At 38.7% G+C, this 25,504-nt stretch overlaps 3 protein-coding genes across 10 annotated transcripts; 1 reads left to right on the forward strand and 2 right to left on the reverse strand.

Moving 5' to 3' along the window:
* Positions 1 to 24: 24 nt before the first annotated feature.
* On the reverse strand, positions 25 to 5,118 carry Ktub (Tub domain-containing protein ktub). Of its 2 annotated transcripts, none has more exons than XM_078196279.1 (8): positions 4,977 to 5,118; positions 4,424 to 4,559; positions 4,157 to 4,249; positions 3,907 to 4,079; positions 3,681 to 3,848; positions 3,258 to 3,603; positions 3,028 to 3,180; positions 25 to 2,956 (listed from the first exon to the last, which is right to left on the reverse strand). In XM_078196279.1, exons 1-8 carry the CDS (start codon positions 5,016 to 5,018, stop codon positions 2,823 to 2,825), a joined length of 1,245 nt encoding a protein of 414 aa, XP_078052405.1. In that variant the 5' UTR covers positions 5,019 to 5,118; the 3' UTR covers positions 25 to 2,822. The 2 variants fall into 2 exon arrangements, with proteins under 2 accessions (XP_078052405.1, XP_078052404.1); XM_078196278.1 differs by having other exon boundaries at positions 3,907 to 4,082.
* A 1,561-nt stretch (positions 5,119 to 6,679) lies between these two features.
* Positions 6,680 to 23,632, forward strand: LOC144478252 (uncharacterized). 2 transcript variants are annotated; one of them, XM_078196014.1, is made up of 10 exons: positions 6,680 to 6,951; positions 7,194 to 7,283; positions 7,421 to 8,259; positions 8,329 to 8,480; positions 8,552 to 8,967; positions 9,049 to 9,215; positions 20,426 to 20,574; positions 20,677 to 20,728; positions 20,925 to 21,063; positions 21,481 to 23,632. In XM_078196014.1, exons 2-10 carry the CDS (start codon positions 7,205 to 7,207, stop codon positions 22,440 to 22,442), a joined length of 2,955 nt encoding a protein of 984 aa, XP_078052140.1. In that variant the 5' UTR covers positions 6,680 to 6,951; positions 7,194 to 7,204; the 3' UTR covers positions 22,443 to 23,632. The 2 variants fall into 2 exon arrangements, with proteins under 2 accessions (XP_078052140.1, XP_078052142.1); XM_078196016.1 differs by having other exon boundaries at positions 6,680 to 6,861.
* LOC144478376 (uncharacterized) lies at positions 9,400 to 19,850 on the reverse strand. 6 transcript variants are annotated; one of them, XM_078196204.1, is made up of 6 exons: positions 19,298 to 19,850; positions 18,843 to 19,230; positions 11,440 to 11,701; positions 10,739 to 10,966; positions 10,431 to 10,573; positions 9,400 to 10,057 (listed from the first exon to the last, which is right to left on the reverse strand). In XM_078196204.1, exons 3-6 carry the CDS (start codon positions 11,699 to 11,701, stop codon positions 9,758 to 9,760), a joined length of 933 nt encoding a protein of 310 aa, XP_078052330.1. In that variant the 5' UTR covers positions 18,843 to 19,230; positions 19,298 to 19,850; the 3' UTR covers positions 9,400 to 9,757. The 6 variants fall into 6 exon arrangements, with proteins under 6 accessions (XP_078052330.1, XP_078052325.1, XP_078052328.1 ...); XM_078196199.1 differs by lacking the exons at positions 18,843 to 19,230; positions 19,298 to 19,850 and adding exons at positions 12,562 to 13,319; positions 13,598 to 13,718; XM_078196202.1 differs by lacking the exons at positions 18,843 to 19,230; positions 19,298 to 19,850 and adding exons at positions 12,562 to 12,921; positions 13,004 to 13,718.
* Positions 23,633 to 25,504: the final 1,872 nt, after the last annotated feature.

Raw genomic sequence — 25,504 nt, forward strand, 5'->3', positions numbered from 1 at the left:
AAAATGAAATATTACACTTATTATAAAATATCCAATTGGCGTTCTAAATAATATTAATACTGTTTTCTTTAATTACAAATATATACTGTATATATATAGTTATATATATATAAAGTGGTTCCCCTCCCCCGTTCAACTAATCAGTGTTTTAGCAGTTCTTTTTATAATAGCACCTTTCAGGTTTGATGAGACGCACGTTTTTTTTTTCTTTCGCGTGTATTACAATAAACGAAATTCGGGGAGTATAAAATTTACAAAGATATAAACCGTTCAACACTTTCGTGATCTCTTGGGCAATTCTACAGATCATTCACGGTTTCATTCGGCTTATAGGATTATAAGTATAGCTAACATTAATAGTCCGAGCTTCTAATCGAGCAACACAAGGCGACACAGAAACAATTAGTCTTCCAGTCTTAAAGGAATAACTAAAACACCGCACTACGCAATGCGTTTGATAAAAATGAAATCAATCGTTGCTACGGCGCAACAAACAAGGGTACCCTTTTTCTGTAACTGGACTACGGACAATTGTGCATTTATGGATTTTTTATTACTGACCCTCGTGTCTAGACCATTTGAAAGCTTTGATATTCAAGATTTTTCACAAGTAAAACCATACATGGATTTAAAAAATAATTCAAAACGGTCTTATAGATTTAAGACAATGTGCAAGATTATTCAAGAAAATAGTACAGGTACAAAGTACAAAAAATACTGAAACTATCAAGTACCAGCACGAGGATGTGCGTGAATTTTCATTTCCCGAGAAAATTATTTCATTCATATAACAAATTGCCAATTTTCTTAATAAGCGATTGAACACTTGTATGCATCACAATCCGCAGTCCAACTATAACCGACGATACTATTCAAAGATGTTCTTACACGCGTATGAATATTATTTAAATATTGTCTGGACTGCATGTATTGCTGAATACCGAATGTCGCGTGCAGATTCCCTCGGAAGAGTTGTAACTAGCGTCAATCAACGTTACACAAAGGCACGGCATTGAAAACGTTTTCTACGTTAATTAATTTTTGCTTGTCCGCTAATTCTGTCCGCACCACACACGAGTACAATTGCATCTTTGGTTTTGCCACTAAACGCGTAAATCTTATACATCAATGACAAGAACGAGCGATTCGAATAAGCTCGATCAAATAAATATACACGATATGTACCTGGAATGATACTTTGTTAGACTGCCGATTTTTATGCAATATCAAAATTTTTGTGCAATTGCAGAAGAGCATTGTAGAAAACTTGATCTTTATTATTAATGATTATTATAATGGGAATAGTGTAACTGTATTATCAAACTTTTCCGGATTACCGTTTCGCTATAAATGCATAAAATCCGCAGTCTAATACTTTGTCATGACGAATGCACGAATGATAAACTCGCAAGAATCGCCTAATCGCCTCTGTCACCTTAAATTTTGTGTATACTGTTTGTTACGTGTCAAATTTTTAAGTAAATGACACTGGTCAAGAAATTTTGAACTGGGAGTAGAAGGTATGATTTGGAACTTTTGGACGAATTAAATATTATATTTTTATGAAACTTTGTAGACTTATTTATATGTTAAAACTACATTCATGATATTTTGTGCGTTGCTATCGTTGAAACTGCAATAGTTATTCAACAAGAAAGCAGACTATCCCAATATTTGTAACATACAGTTCACATGTGATTTAATGTGACAGAAATAGACGATTTACCTTATACCTGCATACCATGAACAATGATTTAACAGTGTTAGTAACAATCACTTTGGATAAGTGCGAATGCTGAAGACACTTCAAAATGTACAATAATGTTCATATGAACAAAACAAAGCTGTCGCAAAATAACGAATACAAGGGTGTAAAAAAATAGTAATCGATATAGTGCGATAATTTGTTGAAGTGTGAATAGTCGTTTATATCCAACAGTAAAGTGCGAATAGATACACCTTTTCCAATGCAATTTCTCAAAGTGATACTTTTATATTTCAATGTGCTTCAAAATTTGCATAAACCTTGCATTATGTGATCATTAGACTGCAGAACTGTATGTTTTTATATTATAAGATATTATCAAAGAAATAATCAAAACAGTAACTTCCGTAACATTCAACAATCAATATTTCATTCTGCTTTTACTAAAAATTAAATTTGTTATTGCGCCAATTCACATAAGTTTCAGCAGTCTAGTAACAACATCAACCGTTTCCAATTCAAAAGGAACTGATTGAATGCATAATCTGTTCACCATCGACGCAAGAAAACATATTTTTATGTTCTTGGGCAGTTAATTGCGCAGTGTATTAGTATCATTATAGTACACAATCTCTAAATCACGTTTTCTTTTTTAAAGAATGATAACCAAACAATGGGCCTATCAATCAATGAAATATGTTCAAAATAAATTTTATGATATGTTTCACTGTTTTGAGACATGACTCGTTAGTATGAACGTTATTTGTCGATTCCTCGTATGTCCATACTATGCTAATGTCATCATTTTCGGTTAACAATAAAGCTCCACCAATTAATTATCCTATCGACGTTCGAAGGAACTAGAAAACATGTATACCGAGTACTTAAAAACGCTTTCCATATATAAGAAATGTGAACACAGAATTTATACTCATTATCGTTACATATCAAGTTCCGGTAGAACAACTATTGTCCCTAGATGTTCTATTTAAAAAAAAAAAAAAATAATAAAGACAGTTCAATCTATTGATTGTCCACTGTAGATCGTTTCGATCGGTATTATTTCTCCATTGTATGCATACTTAGTAAGGATCAAATCCTAGATGGATATAAGTTGTTACTCGCAGGCCAACTTATTATCGAAACTGCTTAGAGCAATGGCGAACGCTTGAAGCGTGCACAGCGGGAATCTGTAGTCCATTGTAAATACGTCTTCGGCTACCCGGCCAAATTGCATAACGACATAGTCAACTGCAATAAAACATTGAATTAAAAATCAGATAAATTTTCCAAAAACTCTAAGCTATGATTACAATACATACCATCGCTATCATGCACGACTTGGAAATTCTTCACTGAAGCTTGCGTAACCCTTCCATAAAAATTAAGTACGTACGACTGTGTGTCGTCGTTCCAAACAGGAGTTTTATTGTGCAATTCTATTAAATTGTCCATGTTCTTCATTTTCCAACGTTCTGCACAGACAACAGATATTATATGTTACAAATCGTATATGTTACCAAAAGAAAGTAGCATAATAATTACTAGTTACCAAGCAACGTTTCCGATTCATCTCTTGCACAAATCTCGACTCTTTTTTGATCCGACGTCATCCCAGGAATGATGACAGTCATCTTCCTCGGTCCTTTAAATCCTAAGACGTTTGTATCATAAATTACTGCAGCCAGTTCTTGCCGCGGATTGAAACGTTCATCCCGTTTGTCATCCTTCATTAGCGAATACCCATTGTCATAAACCGTGAACTGCGTCCCCAAAAGGTTTGACCTTAACTTTCCAATATAAGACTCTCCTGCCCTTGAAAGATCCGTGGGATCGGTAGAAATTAAATAATTACTTGTCGTACTCTTTTTCCTCTTCCGACCCGCCAATAAAAAGATCTAGAACGGAGGTGAATACTCTTTTAACTAATTTTCTCAACTCCTGAAGCGGAAAGTTATGTGCAGTCAATGTATACCTTCTTTCCATAGTCACGCTCTAGATGTAGAAAATATGTAGGATACAGTCCGCGATCCATACCCTTTCTATCACGTGTTATTCTACATTTATAATGCATTTTCTTATTCGCTGGTTGAAGTACAAAATGCTCAATGTTTCCTTCGACATTGCCTTCTAGTTCTGGACTCTGAAATGATATACATGCTGTTAAATACTATTTATTCTAATTAAGCTACTGTGCTTACCGAAGAATTATTCTCCCTATTGATAAATGTGTTGGCTCCATCCGAAGGAGCTACTCTGAGGGGAGAAGGACATGGTAACGACTCAGAAGGAGAATGTATTTCTATTGGCGATGACTCCTCATCCGCGCAATCAGCAGCCTCCATGCCTTGATAAAAACCTCCTTCTGCACTCACTTCTATACAAAAAGAACCATTATTGATGTTATGTCTAGTTATAGAGTATAAAACATACAAAACTATCTTAGTATACCATTTATTCTAGCTTCCATGTCCTTATTCTCTGTGAATGAACTTAACTCTGTATTTGTCTGTGATACGTTAAATTGCAATGGACCATCATATCCTGAAAAAATTCAAAAGAGTTTATTAAGCATAGAGTTAAGTACAGAGTCAAACCTCAATAAGAATTGAATTTTAAAGAAAAATCTAAAATCTTTGAATTGCAATACTATTAGTGTATAAAGTCACGTTGCTGAAATTTAAATGTATTTTCTTTTTGACAACTTTACAAAATTACCACGAAGCTCCTTGTTAGGATTCATCCACTTGGTGGAGTGACTTGTTAGCTGAGTACTTAATATATTAGATGCTTGAACCATTCCACCAGCTCCGCTTTGTCTCTTTTGTTTCATTTTTTGGGCAATTAATTGCCTCTGTAAATAAATAGAACTCACTTGTAACAAAAATCAAAATAATAAGAAAACAAAAATGAATTCATAATGTTATTACACTGTAACATGATGAAAATATAGAAACTCGTAGAAACAGTGCTTGCTTTCAGTAATGATCTTATATGTAGAGCAAATTCGATGAATATTTAAATGTGACCTACTTTGAATCTAATTTATAATAAATCGTTGCTATTACATCTAATGCTTAATTGATTTTAAACCATGATTGTATATTCGTAACATAAATTATTCCATGTGAAAAATGTGTAACGCTGTGAAGGTTCATTGTTTCCGAAATACTAAAAGAAATATGCATCGCGCAGATATATAAGTGAACGAAGTCAAACGAATAAAACGAAAGATATTAAAGATTATTTCAAATTGAATCGAATTCTGTACCTGTTGTTCTAGTTTCTGTTGCCTTAAATCTAGAGATGTCATTTTGCCGATACCCACTAATGATAACTGTCATATGCGATTGATTTTCACCGAACAATTCAACTTGTCAGAAAACTAGTTTGTTTACGCCAAACATATTTCGTCGCCTATGGCTACCTAGGCAACCGCACGATTGAAAACCTCAATACGTTATTATGATTCGTTCACATTGATCGAATTAACGGGAAGTTCCTTGAATCTGACGCCAGAGGTCTACGTTGTCTCTTAATTTAAGAGCTTTTTCTTCTTCCAATTCAAGAACTTTTTTATCCCCACCATTCTATGGCACCTTCACCTTTGAGCAGTTATTTTAGAAGAAGAACGGAGATGATCAAGAGAGAGAGTCCATCTCTATACGGACGAGAAACCTAAGCCGTCTCACTTTAACTTGCTTGCCGTCTCACTTTAACTTGCTTGCAGTCTCAGTCTTTTCGTGCATCTGTACGTCTGACGCTCAAACTAAAACACACAGCGCAATATTCGACTTGTATTTTTCATCTCTTGACTATATTTCCCAGCGTATTTGCAAACGATGCTCAATGAACATTGAGGTATGTTTCGGATAAGTAGGCAATATTTCAGCAAATTGAGCAGCATAAGGCCCAGCAAATTATTACATTGGCCTGAATGTTGCAAGTGAGTAGTGTAAACTTCATATCTTTTTTTGAAAAATGAGATATGATCCATTTTAATTGTATAAATGCCATTTCAAAGTATTTATTCTGTAAAAGGAGTTTTATAGATGTTTAAAAAAAACTGAAAATATATTGGCAATAGTTCGGGTGATAATGTGAATATTGTAAGATTTCATACTTTTTTATTAATTTTTGAGTTTAAGTTTTAGTTTAAAACTTTCTATTTGGAATTTGTTTGAATGGTAGTTGGGAAACATATAAATGTGATTGAATAATTTCACTGTAATGCACTGACGTCAGCCAATCACATTGAAAAGGTTGGACATGCTCTGCCACGGATCGACGGTTCTTTAATTGGAATATAAGTTTTACACAATAATATGTATTTTTCGTCTTTCTTTCGTGATTAACATTGTTATGATGTTTAGATGTTTCTGAAACATAGAGCCCGCTGCTTTTATTCTATCTCTCTCGATCGTCTCCCGTTCACTTTCTAAACCAAATGTGTGAAGCTGGATGCGCATTAAAATGATGGGGATAAAAAGGCACAATATGGTGAAGTAAAAATGGCTCAATATGACGAGGTATCACTATATCTATGCACCGATCTAGTAAAAGTACTGTGCGTAGATATACGTTGCATGCGAATATAATAATAAGCCCTATTCTTGCACATTTTTCTTGATCCCTAAATTGGTTCGCATATCTCCACCATTTTACTGTGTAGCCAACTTCGCGCAAGTACTTTAGAAAGAGAACGAAATGCGATGGAAAAAAAACAGAGTGATACCCATCAGATTCTATTGGTGGTTGTGCACATGGAGAGGAAAGTTTGCTTTGCCGTGCTTGTGACCTTACTCTTTTTGCACATTCATTCGGTTGGCGCGCCAACCAATCAGAACAAAGAAAATGTTTATATTAACCCTCGCTAACTGATTGAGCTGCGGCCTGAAGGTGTGCAGAAATAGAACCTATCACTGAATTGTATGTAATTCCCCTTCCATGGTCTATTTTCCCGCGGATTTCGTTGTTACGATTGTGATACCGACATGATGCTTTCTTAACATTTTATTTTTGTGCAAGTAGTTCTTTAAATTTTAATAATTGTGTATCTGTACATGGCCGAATAATTGCTGAGTTTGTTCATGTTAATTCAGTGATCCATGATAGTTCGTGAGCCAAATACAGTGCTAAAATAAATTATTATTTAGGTTAGAAGAATGTGCTATTGACAGATTCCACTTTTATGTTATCACCTTTGATAATGTTATAAAAAATAGTTTGTATTTGCAATTGTTCAGGTCAGTCAAGTAATTTTAACTGTCTATCATTAAAATTCATTTTTATACTTATATAGCAGGCTTACCAAATTAGGTTTCGCGAAATATAAAAAGATAAAATTTTTAATGACTTTAAGCAATCTTGACTTTCGTTGTTTTGTTACATTAAATAATTAATTCAGTTTTTGGAGTATTTTTATGGTGCTGCAGGAAATGTGTTATTATTCTAAAATAATGGTATTTTCAATTCGTATTACTTGCAGAGACATCTGGGATGAAAATGATGGAAAATGATGGGGAAAATAGTTGTGTAGATGTGAATACTCCTGCCAAGAAAAGGAAGCTGAAACAAGGTGAGTGCTTTCATCATTGTGTAAAAAATGAATCAAAACATTTATCATACTTTGAAATATTTATCATGCCTTTGACAAGGCATATCTTGATTCTCAAGTATAGATGTTTCATATTTGGAATGAAAATATTGTTTCAGCACAATTACCATTCCAACGTAGTCCCATAGGGTCTCCAAGTGTTATACAAAATAAAAAGAGAAAATTATCGTCTCCAGCTATGGATAGTAAGAGTCCCAAGGCTATTAAAATTTCAAGAAAAAGTAGATCCATGGGTTGTAAAACAAATGATAAATCAGATGATAAATCAAATGTTCACTATGAGAGCGTAGATATTACAGATGACAGTGACATGGAGAATTTGAAAGAAAATGCAACTACAAATAAGAATCAAAGTAACAATAAAGATACAACTTTGAAGCAGATACCGAAGGAATTTCAGAAGGCAGTAGTTAAGATAAGTCCCATGTCAAAATACCTTAAGAAAAGTGAGGAGAATGTGGAGACTTCTAAATCTAATGAGAAATCTGAACTGGACACCAACAATGCAGCTTCACAATCTAACAATTCTATTCAGCAGACAGAAGCTTTAAAAGATGAATCTAATGATGAATTTGATAATGAATCTGATGATGAATCTGATGATAAATTGGATAATAAATGTGATGATAAACTTGAATTAAAAGCCGAAACTGTGATTTCGCAATCTTGCAACTCTAATCAAGAGACAGAAATAAATATTTCCATAAATACTAACAACGATTCATGTTTAACAATCGAGTCCTCAGATGATGAACACAAAGAGGAGTCAGCAGAGGAATTGGCAGAAAATATGGATACAAGTACAAAAAATATTAATTTGAGTGACCCTAAAACTCCAACAGCTGATCAACTGAAGCAAGAGACATTAACGCCAAAACAACAGGAAAGGAGAATGTCGAGTGCCATGAAGAAAAAGGAAAAGGAGAGATTAAAAATAGTAAATAGATTCTTCTATATTTTCTCTTAACTTCCTCTTCATTAAGTAATATTTCTTTTTGATTTTTAGGAGATGGAAAGGCAGAGAGAAGAAAGGCGAGAAATTCGGCAGAAAGAGAAGGAAGAGAGACGGAAAGAGAAAGAAGAGAGGTATAAAGCGGAAAGAGAGCAGAAAATGTTGGAGAAGAAATTGAGGGAACAGAAAAAGCAAGAAGAATATATGTAAGAAAACCTACCAAACTTATTAAGACATTTAACATACTTGAAAGCTAAAAAGTTCTTCATTTTTGCAGACAGAAGCGGAAGGAGAAACAAGCAAGGGATGATGAGCGTCGTAAAAGAGATGAAGCTAGAGAGGAAGAAAGGCGGAAGAAGAAAGAAGAGAAATTAGAAGCGGAGCGGAAGAAACAGAAGGCAGCTTCGAACTTCACGAGCTTCTTCGTCGCCAAAAAGCTGAAGTCTTTGGAAGAAGAGAGCACCAAGAAGGTCCATAATTTTATGCCTTTTGAAGTAAAAGCGGACATGAAATTGGCTCCAATCTGCAGAAGAAACTTGAGCGAAATGGAAAAGATTACGTTAGATGAAAATCAAAATAAAGAAATATCAATAGCAGAATTGTATCTCAGTGATCTTAAGAACAAGAAAATCGTTCCACGCAAGTCATCGAGAACGTGGCCGTTAGAAAGCAAAGACGATATTATTCCCTTAGGTACGTTTGTTGTGAAAATACATATTTGTAAAGAGATTTTTATACAGTAGCAAGTTTTGAATCGTGTGCATTTGTTTACAGATGATGACAACGATGACAACGCGAATATTGTGAATCAAGATATCATCATTGAGAAACAGAGGACTAAATTGCTTCAGTTCAAAGAGAACAGACGTCCACCATATTGGGGCACATGGAGGAAACGCAGCGAGATAATCAACCCTAGGAAACCCTTCTCAAAAGATGAAGTGAGTTCTGTTTTGACATTGTTTATTGAATTTTATTGCATTGCTAAAGTATTGCTAGATCTTTACTATACTATTTTAATACTGCTACATCTCAATAAAATGTTGGGAGCAGGTAGTTATAAGGGAATCATTAAAAAAGCAATACATTTCCAAAATTATTTATTGTAATTTCTCAAGTTTTGTCATGTAACTTCACACAATAGCTTGAACCATCTTACAAACAAATTACAAAAGATTCGTTCGTTTCGTGTCTTTTAAAATTCTCTTCTAAAGCAATTAATCTTGATCATAATTGATCCTTAAATTAATTTTAAAAAATCTTAACACTGATATAAATCTTAGACAAACAAAACGTATTGCGGGGGTTGCCATACATTTCAGATGTATTTTGATTCAACATGTCTTCGTGAGTCGTTTCCCCGTCTCAGTTAGTCTTAAGAGACCTTTAACAATACTTGATTAAGTACATTGTGCAAGAAAGTCACGGAGAGGTTTCTTGGAACGACTCTTTAATTTATGGCGGAAGCTCTAAACGGGCGTAGCTAGCTTTCCGTGGGTAGAACGTTCACCTTCCCTCCACGTAGTCCTCTACCACCGTGGAACAGAGGATAGGTGTTCTTTCTGTGCACCTTGCGGTGCTTAGCTAGATGATCGCTGCGTGCAAATCGCTTTGAGCACATCTCACAAGGGTACGGTTTCACTCCAGAATGTGATCTCCTATGCCTGGCCAGTTCGTCCGACCGGCTGAAACGCCATTCACACCCTGCCCATGTGCAAGCGAACGGTTTCTCACCTGTGTGACGGCGGAGGTGGGCCTTCAGGTGCGACGCTTTTGCGTAAATCTGCATCAATCAGCAATAAAAGCAATTATTAACACGTTGAATGATCAGTATCAAATGTGTTATGATTAGCTCAAAATATTATAAAACACTTGAGTCAAACCTGATGGGTATTTTACCAATGTATTGATTTTATTATATGATTACAAATGTTTCACTAAATTCTAACTTTTTAGTAGGCAGTATAAATCATTGTTATTGGCCTAGACGAAATAGGTTCAAATATATAAAAAAAGAATTGATTTATAAAGATTTTAATGGACTCGGCTATAGCTACCATGGTAAATCATTGTTCAATCACTTGGTTGGCTTAAGGGTATTTGTTCCTAGGTACATCTTAGCTCAACAAAGACTATTGGTCTATGATCTGACGTACCTTCACACATCCTTGATAAGTGCAAGGAAAGCACCGGTCTTCAGCTGCATTCGCCAGAGTACGATTAGTGTAGTCGTGGGTTGCTAGTGCAGCTGCAGCTGCTGACGAGATCATGTTCTCCTCTAATTGATTGTTGTTGTAATCTGCAATCATCCAAGTTCATTCAAGTTGCAATCATTATTCATAAACCGTAAATTTTTTATTAAAAATGACCAATTTGCTATGAATTAATGAAAACTGTGTCGATGGGTTCTTTTATACGAACTCAACGTTGCCAAATTACTTCGACTATCTTTAGCGTAACTTACCTACTCCGCTCGTTTCCAAAGTATCCTCGAGTGCTCTCAAATCGATTCCAAGCACCCATAGCGGTTCTTCGCGTTGATACGTTTGTTCAGGGTTTGGCAGGGGCAAGTGTAGAAAACCCTCGCACCCCTCAGTGCACAATGGTGTCCTCTCCGGGAGCCCGGAGTTCCAACTTTTATCTAGGCACCATTCCAATTCCGAATCTAGCTCGCCCAGCTCGCTCAGACATCCTGCATAATATAATGAACAACGTTCTTCGAATTCAACTTCCCTAATTAAATTCAATCTTGACAAAAGATTGGCTATGAATCGTCACGCTGGAATTTCCCCAAAAATTCCGCAGAAACAGTAAACCGTTAAAGAATTCCTAAGTGTACTAACTGCATCATCTAACATTTGAACGTAAAATATACTTTCAATGATACAAGACCAACTAAATGCATAAACTACGTGAAAAAAATGTTTTCACCCAGTCCAAGTATTTATCTATAAATCCTAAGAGAATTCATTTCCACATTGTCAATGGTCTTTAAGTTAAAAATTTCCACAAGTCGCATAGTTTTATTGCCGATACCCTTTTAATAATACCATCTGAGAAAACATTGAAGTTCGATGACCACACAGTTACCAAAAGTATTAGATAAGTTTCAGGATCGATCTAATATTGAAAAGGCTATTGTCTTTCGCGGTTTCGACTGTGTACCTGAGGAAGCGGATGTTTGATTGGGCCACTCGTTCCACAATAGCTTCGTCGGACAGTTTAGATCCGTGTAGCAGTCGGTGATGTTGACAGCGTTGTTGACACGGTTGTCAATGGGTTCTGAGTAGTCACTGCGAGGCGTCGTTCCGCAGGAGGACACCTCGAAGTCGCAGTCCAAGGTACCCTGGTCTGTGGAGAACAGTTGTTGCTCGACGCCTGCGTCTGTAGTCAGGCCCAGCGCAGAAAACAACAGCTCGTCCGTCATCTGCGAGTAAAGATTCATGAGTAGCAATTAATCGGGGGCCTCGGATCACGCTGAAGACTTTGTTTATTGGGAATTTCGACGAGGTTTAATCGACCGAGCTGAGATACCGGCAATAAGTCACGCACCACGGACGCTCTATATCTCTCGATTAAAATTCAATTCTATTTCGAGTTATCAAGTTCGCGAGAGAGAAAGACGGCAAAATTTTTGTTGTCTCTGTTGCTCTTATTCATCCGTGTTGCAAAATGTTTATGCGGGTCTAGTGAAAGATTGAATCAGTGGGCCATTAGTCACAGATCAATTGTTCTGTGTACTTTGGGAATCGAAACATGATCGCTGAGGACTGAGAGCGAAAGTAATTGAAATGCAAGAAGGTGTAGACAAAGGATGATTTCGTTGGAATTAATTTGAATATTTGTTAGTAAGTATACTGTATATCACCTCTAGAAAAGTAGCCGCTGATGAAATTATTTGATTTATTTATATATTTTATTATTTTATTTCAATATTTGCAATTTTAATTGACTAATGATTAATTGACCACTTTGTATTTCCGCGGACAAAAATTCAAGCGATCCAGATTACATTGTCAGCGTGTCACAGACAACTCCATCAACATTGGACGAGACACTGATACCTTCTATCAGCATAGAAGCGCCAGTACGATATTATTGAACGCAGCTTCCACCCGGAAGCCTCGGATCATACTAATATTGATTGCGAAGTTCCAATGAAAAAATTGTCCCGTTCGCAAAACAACATGTCATTCAAACAAAATACAAAATTGCTATTACATTCATTTTACTTCATCAATTTTGAAACATCGAAATTTAACAAGACTATCAATCGGTATAACTCACGTCAAATATCGTAGCGTCTTCGATCATCCTGCCTCGTATAGTCTTCGAAATATTTAAGTAGAAACAATAATCGATTCGTCGTCCTTGCTCGACTTAATTAATTGTTCACTTGCAATTATTCCACCATTAGTCACTGTCCCGATTTCCTCTACGCATTATCACTTCCGATTGCCACTGTTACAAGGCTCCCGCCGTTGTTATACAATATCAAGCAAACCCGTGCTTTTCCTTCAATCTTCTACCAGGACATTAAAAATTCTGGTCAAGAGCTATCTACACCGGCAGATTGATCTTCCACTTATTTATTCTTATAGGCTGCTAGATCGTCTTCTCGTAGGTTATAATCGGAAATATATAATTCTATGAATGAATTATCGAGCTGTAGAGTAAATTCTAAACGTTACAGTCTCTTCGGATCCTGCTGTAATACATTGATTCTCACTTCAGTTAGATGATCGGGTCATGTACAACAGCACTGCGATGCAAACTTGGCTTGTACTACTAGATGTTCCTCTTCCCCTCGGTGGTCACAATCTAATCGTCTGATCTGTCTTGTTATCAATTGGTTTCCTCTGCAATCCTCTCTCTTCCTATACACTTCCTCTATTTTGGGTCTACTGCTGGATCTCCACTCTTTTTCTACACCAGTGGACTCTAGACAATAGATGGAGATGCGCTACTAAATGTTCCTTTGCAGTCTTCACTGTTATTCCATCCTAACAATAACAATTCAGTTCGCTGTTACACCGAAAATTCTTCTGTAAAAATTTGTCTATCAGAAGAACGTCGCAAAAATAATTGAGTAAGTTGCTGGACCGTCAGAATAATTGAACTCTTTGAGTATTGAATTTCATCCTTACTCGGCTTCCGTATCTTTTGTATAAATTTTTACAAAGATAGAAAGTCTTCGAAAAAGTTTGAACAAGTTCTAGACTGAAGCTCTCTAACTGAACGTTCTACTAGATTCAACTAATACAGACAATTACAATCAATCCAACGGATCAGTGACAGAATCGAAAAGACCGGCGACGTTTACCGTTCACTATCGAAGCTCCTCAGAGCTCGCGCTTCTTTAATCTCTCGAAGGCTGGCGAACACTCGGACGTGCGTTCTCGGCCAACCCTGTCGAGGGACCGGGTAGTTTCGTGTTCGAACGACTCGTGTCGACTGGGCTGCGGGCCCAGAAGACGCGTTACGATTCGTGGTGACAAGCAACGACGGTTCCGGAGATAATCGAGGCTGTGCCACCCGGCGCCGTCACCGTCGCGGTCCCCAGGGATCGGCGGCCGATCCCAGAACACCGTCAGACGCGCCATCGAATCGGCTTCCTGGCTAATTGGTCGGTTAGCTCGCTTATTTACGATACCAGCCACCCCCGATAATCGGGCTCTCTCGCGAGATTTCTGCGAGACAGAGGCCGCGGCTGAATTTCGCCACGCTCCGATCGCGATCGGCCGGCGACGCGTCGCTGCTCTAACGCAATTACCGGCAGCACGTGGCCTCCCGATGCTTATCGGAACTTGGTGCCCTCCCGGTGCTTTTTGCACCGTGCTTGTTGCGAATCTTTGCAACGGATTCGCGTGATGCTAGTTTTTTCGTCGAGCCTCGATCTTTTCGGTTCAACTGATGGGGTGATGATACTCGCTTGATGCGTCGACCACTTCTTGCGGAAGACCTGTTTGTCACTTGTAAACTTTGGGTCTCGGTGTGCAGTGCTGCTAAGAGTATGCGGTCGTTTTCTTCGTTGCGGGAAAGAGTTTTAATCAAATTTTGCTACGGTAGAATTTCATGATGCAGATCTTTACGCAAAATCTCAGTTTTCTTGATTAATTGTAAGAATCACAAGTACAAGTAATAAGATAGAAGCTTGTAGCCCAGGAACAGGTGCAAAAGTATTTCAGATTCTTACATGTTGATCTGCAAATTGAAATTTATTAATGTGGAAGACAGACGGTCGAGTACTATTATTTGAAATGGATCTTCTTGAAATTAGTTTAGTAGAACATAGATTTAGAATAGATTTGGAGAATTAATTGCGAAGTGAAATTCTCAATGCGAAATTCACGCGACTTTCTATTCGTATAAGGCCATCGTTGGTCCAGGTCACACGATTTATTATGTATACTTGTAAGGTGTATCTTATCGTATTTACTGAACGAAAAAAACAATTCTTAATTGAAAGAAAACTTTTAATAAGGAAAGAAACAATATCTGTTCGCAATGTTTATGAACCAATGAGAGTTATGTATTACACAATTCTAGTTCTTCCCCTGTTTAATGAGAGTATACTTGTGCGTGCCCCTAATTAGGTGGCAAGAATTTTCTGCTGATCGCAGATTTTCCAAGAATGCATCAATGAAACGTTGGTAAAATGCAATGGCTTTGACCTACAGCAACAAGACGAAGTATATAGTGCTCGAAGTCAGTGCCACTAGCAACCGAAACGGTCATAGTACGTTTATCCGTGTCGAGGGAAGCTGACCTTAGATACAATGATATTTTGCGTTCGATTCAACAGTCGAGAACATACGCGAGAACTGTAGCGACCTCGTTCTTTGATCGCGATTCACCCTGATTAGGAAACGTTCGGTTCGTTATTAAGTTGCGGGCTTTATCCGTAGGCAAAACTGAATGGGTAGGGTACAGAGCAATAAAAACGTCGATAGAATTTTTATTTAGTTAACAGATCACTGCAATCTATTCGTCATTTTCGAATTGGTGGGTTTTTTTTTCTACGGATTCACAAATTGTTGATGACTAGATTTCCTAGGTTTATTGTACACACACAAGTTTTTACAGACTAATTTTATCGACGGTGAGATCGATTTTAAACAGCTTCCCTATTAATAATAAGACTTGTTATTAAATGTGAAAAGGAAATCCGGGTGTGTATAGTCATGCAGACGCAAGAAGATAGAGAAGCTCTCGCGGTCAATCGGATAGATAAAAGGAAACGATAGATCGATGTCGACGATCGGTGGTCTGTTTTTCATAACGCGGAGCGCAACGATATCCGTTAGTCTCGTTTTACCATGAGCAGAATTCGAGCTGATTATGGTCTCACAATTAATATCACGCCGGCGTGCATGCGCGATGGATCCTCATCCCTTATACAAACCTTGCTTCGACTTCTCACCTATGCTTATTACTAATACGAACACCGCAAAATTCTTTCTTATTTCAGCATAATTAAACTCGCACCTGTTTATTGAATTTCTAACATCTCAGCGATTGGAAAGATCTGGGAGATTTTTAAGAAACATAATTGGCAAAGTTCAATTCATTATTTCAAGAGAAGTGTTTTTCTTTCATTGTTCTATCAAAAATGCAAGGAAATTCGAGAAAGTTCAATTTTTTTATAAAAGCTGGAACAATGCACTTGCTTTATTTCGCTGCAACTATCATAGAGTGCGGTCTACACGCAATCGTCTCGGACCAATCGGCGTCACCAGTCACTAGACTGGGTTTCCCTCTCATAGAAGATTGATTAAACAACTGTTATTCGGATAACGAGATCGTTGAAGCTCGTTAATTAATGACACGGTCGGATATCGGCGTTGCAACGCGGTCGCGGCGGAGCAAATTGAATCGCGAGGCTCTCTTTATCGGCGCGAGCAAGTGACGCAACGAGCTCGCAATTCATAAATCTCCGCGAAAGGGGGAAGATAGAGCAATCATCATCGCGAGCGAAGTCAAATGAATTTTTTCGATTCCGATTAAACGGCCCGCGGAACGGACCAACCGGCGAAAGAGAGACGCATCTTCAATCGCGTCATTAGATAAACGGCGCGCGATATCGCCTCTCGAATTTCGAGGAAAACGATTCTGGCGCTGCCGAGTCAAAAATTTATCGTTGACGCACGTGATCCGGAAAGTTGTACGATGCATACGGAACAATGCGGATCGTGCGTTTCATCGCCAACAACTCGTTACTTAAGATCACGTCTTTGTTATTTCAAGTCGTAATTTTGTCGTGGTCATTTGCGTATTTATGCGTGTAAACATGTGGATAATAAAAGAAGACTTGTGTTTTATGTTAGTATAAATGAAGAATCTATCTATTCGGATCTTCAGTGATTTTTATCATTAAATTGGACACTTTTATTGAAATTTTCATTTTTGTGTGGTATTGCGGAAATAGACTTATGTTAGTCGGTAGTTATTAATGGGCCGTAGGTTTTATTGATATATAATTAAAATGAATAAGAACAATTTAAAATAGTCATAAAATTAAAATACCAGAAGACTATCAATGTACTATTTTTAAGTTGCTCAAATTATTACGTATACATTATAATTGCAATAACTTAACACTTTACAAATAGATTGCAACAGCTAATTGGTTGAAAGAAAACATTTTCGGCGAGGCATAAGTCCGCCTTTGAGTGCATCGCTAATTTTGAAAGGACATTTTCGCACCGAATTCCCTTAACCACTTCGGTACGGCGCGCATCGGCCACGAAATTGTGCCCACAGCCGGCACTCACCATTCGCATGCTACTTCGTGCATCGACAGTGAATCCGTTTTGCTCTTTTACAGATCTTTGACGAGAAAAGCTTATTTATGTGTATTTCTGGACGTAAACACTGCAATTGTAGAGATAAGGCAAAAGTTCTTGGCAGTTGACTATAGTCGACTATAGTCGACGCTCGGCCGTGTGCTTTCATATCACGGCCGTCGACTATAGTCGACACTCGGCTGTGCGTGTTCATCTGTGGCCGTCGACTATAGTCGACGCTCGTACCGAAGTGGTTAATTAACTACCTGCAGAATTCACTAAAATGTTTGACGTGTGTTTGGAAATTTCTTTAGCAATGAAACAGAGGAAGTACAAAGCTTCCTCGTAGACACTCGAACCCATTATTTATATCTTTCCCGGATCTGTGGACAGTAGCCGCGAACGTCATTATGCAAATCGTGTTACCGCGCTCCTAGCACCGCAATATCTGTCTACAAGTGGTTTTCGACCGCAGAGAATCGCAAGCACAATCGCCACCATGACAGAGTCGTACTCGCGGTTTTTTCTGACGCCGGAGGTGCGTTAAACGTTTGTTAATCGCCAGGCAGCCGGTGGCAGGAGCGGTACAGCGGCCATAAAACGCGTAACCGATTCGGGAATAAATCAATGGTGGCGCAGGGGATCCCGTGGATCTCTATGGTGTGCACGAGGAGGAGCACCGAGCATAATCTTAATGGGGCATAAAACAGCCATTACAGATGGCCCGGCGGGTGACAACATGTTGTAAATAATGTACGCCGGTTCGCCAGGCACCGTTTTCGACCGGGTTTACGCGTCGCGTTACAAAACCGATAACTGCGTTTCCCTTGGGCCGAGGTATGCACATCTTTCCACACGTTGCACGCGTTTCCATGGCGGTGCAGTATCGGTGCTGCGCGGCGAGATCCTTAGATCGTCGCGTCCCCCGTGATTAATGGGAAATTCACGTCTGTGCGATCGGTGGTCTGGCCAGAGTCTCTGTTAAGCGGTTGTTAATCGCTCTCGCCTTTGATTTATCTTTCCGCTAGTTCGATTTTTCAGTTTACCGCTCGATCCGATCGTTGCCAGTGCATTCACTGTAATCGACGCTGGATTTTTAACAGAGTGGAGCACTAAGTACATTTTCTCTTTCGTTTTAGAACTTTTGGCAGTGTTGCGTTCGTCTGTGTATCATTAGAAATAACACACGAGTTAAAATAATGAATTGTGTTTTGTATTTTACAGTGTTTTGTATTTTGCAATGTATAGGGCGCGCTAGTATACTTTGGACATTTTTTTAGTCAAAATAACATTGTTTCAAGATGACTGTACGGAACTTTTTATCAGTTCCCTCTTCTCGGAGTTGACAAGGTTTTTTTTACAGATAAACCTACAATTTCTTTTTAAATTCGGAAGCCGAGTTCCTTTTAGTATCCCTTAGAGATGAATAATTAAAAAAGATTATAGGTCACCCTATAAAAAGCTGAAGGTGACTTTGATAACTCCGGAAAAAAATGGTTGAGTAAACATTTGGTACAGTCATCTTAAAGCTCTACTTAAACCACGTTATTTTAGTTGCAAAATTTTCCAATCCAACCACTAGCATCCTGTACATTATTACGGTAGAATGTCTAACAACGTTCAATGATCGTGAACTCAATTCGCCATCATCTATTTTACATTTTAACATGTTCGAAGAAAATCAAGATGTTATTAAACATCTCAAAATCAACTGTAGTTTAATGCCAGCTCATAGATCAAAATTTGTTCATGTGAGAAAACCCAGTAACCCCAATTACGTACCTCTTTGCTGCCAAAAGCTGCTCAACTGGTACCCAGCTAGGGCAACAGCCCTTTCCCTCTGTAGCGGCGCGTCCGGTTTTCCGCGTATCGTCTCGATGGACGTCGGTGCACCCCTCATCCGCGGCACCGCCAATAATAAATTAATGTCTCGGCTACGTCTTGTAATTGATGCCCGCGCGGGGATGAAATCGACGTTGATTTATCGAACAAAGAATCGCTCCGTCGCCCGCCACAAAAGAGAAAACCCCGACGATTTATTGACTTTCCTTGAGCGACGCTCTCTACAGCCTGCGATTCTTCTCGGCGGAGCCTAATTTCTTCTCAGGAGTCACTGTACCAGTCGAGATCCTCGGACGATCATCGCCTTGTCATTTCGAATTCGATATCGCTTTAAATAGATTCATAAAAATAGCTACAAATACAAGCTACCAAGTTGCACTTATTAAGTAAACGACCTTGTCACTTCGATTTTTCGATTTCCGTCTCGGAATCACAATAATGCTGAAGATAGTTCACTGAAGTCGATAGATTTTGACGGCTGTTTGAATATATTATGAACTGGGATCCTCGTTGGCTTGAAAATACAATTTTGGCAATAATTTACACGATTCTAGTAGGAATCGAGCTTTATTTGAATCTACCGTGCACACAGATGTTTGCAATTTTATTCGATGATCGATTTAATTTCTTATGCGCTCGGTTTTCAATCTCGAAGACAGAATAATCTTAGAGACGATCCACCAGATTAGCCAGAATTGGAATTTTGATTATACGACCTTCGAAAGTCCAGACGATTGTTTACAAAATGACCACAGCCCGAAACATTAAAAGATGATTACGTTCGATGCACTTCACATTAAAATTTCATTGTAGTGAATTTTTTTCAAAATTCTTTAGCTGCAACGGAAGCTTTCGCGCGCGTGTTTGCTTCGACTCCGGATTAGCTCGCGGAAAGGGCATCTACATTTTGAGGAGAGAGAAACCGACGCGTTCTCCGATGTTCGTATAGTCCCGTGACTAACAGAAGAGACCACGATTATCGCCCGTCAAGGAAGTCGCATTGATACCGACATCCTGCTTAATCATGGCAGACTCCAGTGAAATCCAGTGGCCATGATGGTAACTAAAATAAACTTGCATGTGGAAAACTGTTGATAACGCGGTCGAATGGACTGTCGTTCTCGTACGAATCTCTACAGTTCACTTCAAAAGTATCCCCCAATCTCCCTAAAATATAACAATTCGTCCACTCCAAGATTATTTTGTATTTTCAACCTCAACTAGATGTTTGTGAAATAGATCTTTATCAGCAGAACTCGACTCTGGAAATTGTTTCAGAGAAAATCGAATCTTGATCTCAAAGATCATTGAAAAGTTATCAAACTATAGTTGATTGAATACTTCTTTTGATTAACTAGTCTCTAAAAGAACTCTTGAAATATTGGAGAACATGAGCTTCAGAAAATTTTCTCTATTGCAGTAGTTGCCACGCTGTAACAATTTTTTCCTTACACTTTATTACTTTATTAAAATCAGTAGAGACATTTGAAGTCAAGTTTACGTGAGTTTGCTATTCTTTGCAGAAATGGTTCAATTACGAGATAGATTCGGACGAGGAGTGGGAAGAAGAGGAGCCAGGCGAGTCTCTGCATGGTTCTGACGAAGAAAAAGATGAGGAAAATCCAGATGACAATGAATACGATGTGGATAACGAGTTCATGGTTCCCCATGGGTGAGTGTTACCTACTAAATGATAGAAACAGACTGTTAGCATTTTTTTATAGAGATTATAAGTGATCTGAACTCACGGCTTGATTTTTTTACAACAATACAGATACTTGTCCAATGAAGAACTCCGGGATGACGAAGAAGATAAGGAAGACATGGTAAGTGTCCAAGTATGAATACTTCTACAAAAGATTACGTACACTGCCATTCAAAAGTAACAGGATACTTCTATGCTTGAAATATTGTACTGTTGTCGAAATGTACCAAGAAATTATTAGTAGTTATTTCGGTGGTAGTGAATAGAATTGTTCATTATTAAATTCTGTTTGATTTTTGCATTTAATTATTTTATAGACGCCAGAAACGCACAAGTTCAAGCTAAAAGTACTGGGCGAACAATTCGAGAGTGAGAGAAATACGAAAACGTCCAAGCTGAAGCCGAAAATCATAGGTTGCGTTTGGAGGGGGTTGGAGAATACGTTTTCTGAAAACGGTGAGTGTTCAGCTTCCAAATGGACGTCTATCATGCACACTTCCTAATCCATAACGGCGTGTTATCGTCTCTTCTTTAGTGTCGCATTTATTTTATTAATGTTTCTCGACATCCCAGCTGTGAAACGTACAAAATGTTATTAACCATTGAAAGCGAATACAACAGGCAGTATTTTCTCTTTAATGTTATCGTGTTCACTCTCTTTTTCGTCTCTTTTTTCGAAGAAAAAAAAACAGAACTGCGACGTTTCCTCCAAATACCGTAACACTGAAGTGAGAATTGGGAACCCTATCACATGGCTTGTTACGTCTTCAGAATGACGCGACAGTTACAGACACATATCCAGCATCCGCATCTACAAAATCTTTTTCAACAAAGTAATTGAGTATACCTAAGGAGCTAAATTTCTGATTTTAGTTCCTCCGAAAACGAGAGATTTTCTCTCGTCCCGCGAAGCCTGGGTGCACAAGATTCCAGTGTCCCTGCCAACAAACTTCGAGAACGATATGGGTGCAGAATGCGGTACACCCACGGATTTGGCTTCAAGATCTTCCAGAAAATCTATTTTTCCCCCAGAGGCGATTCCAGAGCTGATTCATCTGGTACACGGTAATGTAAACAGCAGAGGGTTCTTAATCAGAGAGTTCATCACGTATTGGAACAAGAAGCACGAGTCCTACGAGAACCAAATCTCGAAGAGCTGCGTGATGCACAAGATTCGCGAGTTAGGCCAGTGGATGCCGTGTCCCGAAGAGGGTCCCATGCACCTAAGGCCTTGCTGGTACGTCCCTAAAGACACCCGGAAAATGTTCCTAGAAGAAGACCTTCCGTTACCGAATAAGTGGTCCTATAATTTGACGCCGAAAAAGAAACGCATGCAAATGATAATGGATTTGGAGGAGAAGGAGGAAGAAAAAGAGAAGGACAAGAAGAATGTGCCATTAATTACGCAATTCACTAAGAAGATAACGCAGGAGGAGATGAAGAAGCAGTTGACTGACCCAGGTACCTCTAATGTTCAGAACAAACCTGCCAAGGCCCCGAAGAGAGCGATTCTGATTTCAGTCTCTAGAGGGGAGCAGATTCCTTCAACGTCCAAAACTAGTTCCTTGAAAAATTTCATCATCAGTGAGAAGAAGGTAGATGATACGCAGAAGTGTAAAGAAGATACAGATGACGATATTGTTATTCTTAATGAATCCGAAGAGGAAATCGATAAAAAGGACACAACCACTCCAAATGTACTTAAAAGTGAAAGAAAAAAGAAAGCTGATACGAAGACGATGACAGGTAGTACTAAGAAAATTAAGATCAAGATAGCGAAAAAAAGTGCAAACGGTAGTGTACTAACTTCCGTAAACGTCCAACAGATCAATTGAGATGAAGATAGAGGGTATTGTAAACAATTTACATATGGGGGAAAAATAGAGGAAAAGATTTGTGATAACCGAGTAGTAAATAAGGCGGAATGATGAGGAACGATGGATTGAAATTGCAGTGGGCTTCTTGCATTTAATTATTTAACTACGGATATAGATGTGTATAAAGTCCAATTGGTGGCAAGCAACCTATATATACGATATAATTGTTATTATTACTGTTACAGTCGAGGAGATGTAATTGTATCAATATTTTTTGCTAATCATTTTTATTATGATGCTTCGTGTCATTATTCTTTGAGCTTACGACTTCAAGATTTATTTAGGTGACGTTATCATTGTCCAAACGCGTAGGTTTAACAATTTTTTAAAGAATTCTACGCTAAATTCAAAAAAATATTTATTAAAAGTAACAGTGGTTATGCTTCATTTTTATCTACGCGACAATCATAATTCTCGTCTTCGATTTCGGTGACGAAATAGATTGTCGAGCAGTTACTGCATGTTGTGTATCATCGCACGTTTTAATTACCGCGTAACAGGTAATTAAACGCGGATGGTCGTTAGCCTTGCTAGATTTTCTACTCTGCTAATTGTTTCGATCAAAGGTGTCTGAAAATTGACACGATTGGCCTGCGTTTAGAACAAATCGATGAACCTGCAGTATTTTAGGTTTCAAGAGTGTTAAAGTATCTGTTCGGACGACTAAAAATCTAATAATAATCAGTTTCGTTGGGAATCCGAAAATCTTTAACGATGCTGTTGAATTGTTTTAAATTGCAGACTAATAACATTCCTGCCGAAGTAGTGTGTCGATGGTTGAGGATACTAGAGATTAAAAGAAAGTCGCGCTTAGAATCGAAAAATACTTTGCTTTTTTTATACAGAATATATATGTACATTAATTTAAGGCCGCTATTATTTCGACGTTCGTTGAGTCTGTCGTTGGTGAAAATTTGCAATCCAAGAAATCGGTAAAGCTTTCATGTTTCGCAAAAGTTTTATTGATTTCTATCGAAGGATTGTACAATTAAGAAAAACGATAGAATGCTTGGGATTTACGTATGTACGTTTGACAAAAGAATCTCGCGGGGAAACGATCAGAGCGAGTGAGGTGATGAAAGCGTTGTCAACAGCTAATTATTACATTTTTATAATATAAATTAGTGAATAAATTTCAGAATACTATACGATTTTCGTACCAATTCCTGTCCTGCTACTTTCTCCCAAGCTTAAAGAGGCTGTTAGATTACTCTTCGTTTTTACATTTAGACTATTGATTAAATTACAAGATTAGGTTGTTCCTGCGTTCTATTGTTAGATAGTGGATATATTTATTCATGCTCACAATCATTTGATGTCTTAGACTATTTCCAATTCCTAGATTTCGCCTTCTAACATAATTCTAAATTTTAGAAACTATTAAGTACAGAAAATAATGTTTTATTTTTACTTATATTGTTTTGTGAGAATTAGATTTCTAATTCTTTCCCAATGTTTTCGCATTGATTCAAAGACAACTTGTGTCCGATCGCAGGACTTCTTTCTCCGCGGATTTTTCGCGAGTTTCCGTCTACCGTAAAAGGAATAACCTGTGTTTCGGTAATGTGAATTATCCGCGGGATCCTGCCGACCAAAAAGTTTCATCGAGGCCGTAACATTCGAGCTTTGGCTAATGCATCGCGTCGGTTTCGCGGAACACGGAATTGCATTCCGACGAACCGTGCACCGGAGTTCAACAGAATGGTCTATAGAGAAACTTTTGCCCAGCATCCGATTATCGGTGGCCGGTTGAAAGCGCGTCTTATTTGAACGCTGCGTTACGACCCCTTCGGTCGACCATATCTTTCTCCTGCTTTAAAAAACCAGGAAAATCAGCTTGTAAACTTTTTACGTAACAATTTGCAAAAATTAAACATCAATCTATAAATTTATCTTCGAAACCTAGATAACAGTCAACTTTTAATTGTTAAGCTCTTTAGGATATTCTGTTGTAAGGAATGGCATAATGTTTAGAGGGAACATTCGGAAATATCTGTTAGTGGCCGTAGCAATTTCAAACATTTACTTTTCATTATTTTCATTATTATTAACATCATCGTTCTACTCAAAAGATGAGTTAATATCGACATTAGATTTGTATACATGGTTACCACTAAAACTGCCAACAAAAAAAGTAGTATTTCCATTCTCAATCCACAGAGAATACGACAAGGTACATCGATACAGTTTGGATCGAATCGCAACCATGATTCCTGCCAATGGAATCAAGAGAATCGCGCATGCTGCAAGTGGACGAATCGTGATGTCACATAGGAGCATCGGCGAGCTGAGGATCGCAGCCAATGAGGATTGCGGGTCGGGTAGACCGGCTCGGACCTCCCGAGGTCGTGTCTCCGGATATTAATGAGAGGATAGAGAGGCGGCCGCCTCGCACCATCCCCAGATCTCGGACTCACGGATCTTCGCAAGGAGCGAGAGGATGCTGAGAGTGTTCGGTCCTCCTTTTCTCCCGGCTGTGCGATCCTCCCTGTCGGATCCGAGACGAGAAGCATCGACGGGACGGAAGGACGGCGAGGGGCACCAGGAGGTAGAGGCGGAGGAGGAGGAGGTGGAGGGAGGAGGGAGGTTCTCCACCCTAGAATGGAGGGAGGACGTCGTCGGGTCACGAGAAGCCGACGGAGGGAAGGACAGGAACGGCTAGGCGGCGGCGGAGGCACCGAGAGGATTCTCGTGGCGGAGAAAGAGAGAAACGGACCGATCTCTGGGACCGTTTCGTGGCCGGGGAGTGGAGGCGGGAGGACCAGAGAGGACCAGGAGGAAACGGAGGTCGAGAGACCGGGAGGGGGTGGCCGAGGAGAGCGAGCGAGACGATAGCAAACCGGAGAGAGATCTGGAGCCCACGTAGGAGACGTTCAATACTGTAGCAACGACGCCGAGCCAACGCCATTGGCTACCATTTTCTCTCTATACCTTCTAGGCATACACCTTGTACTCTATTCCGGTCTACTCCACTTTATTCCTGCTGCTGCCGCTCTCCCTTGGTTTCTCTCTCTCTCTCT

This window comes from Augochlora pura, chromosome 2, assembly GCF_028453695.1.
Source record: "Augochlora pura isolate Apur16 chromosome 2, APUR_v2.2.1, whole genome shotgun sequence".
Taxonomy (NCBI): domain Eukaryota; kingdom Metazoa; phylum Arthropoda; class Insecta; order Hymenoptera; family Halictidae; genus Augochlora; species Augochlora pura.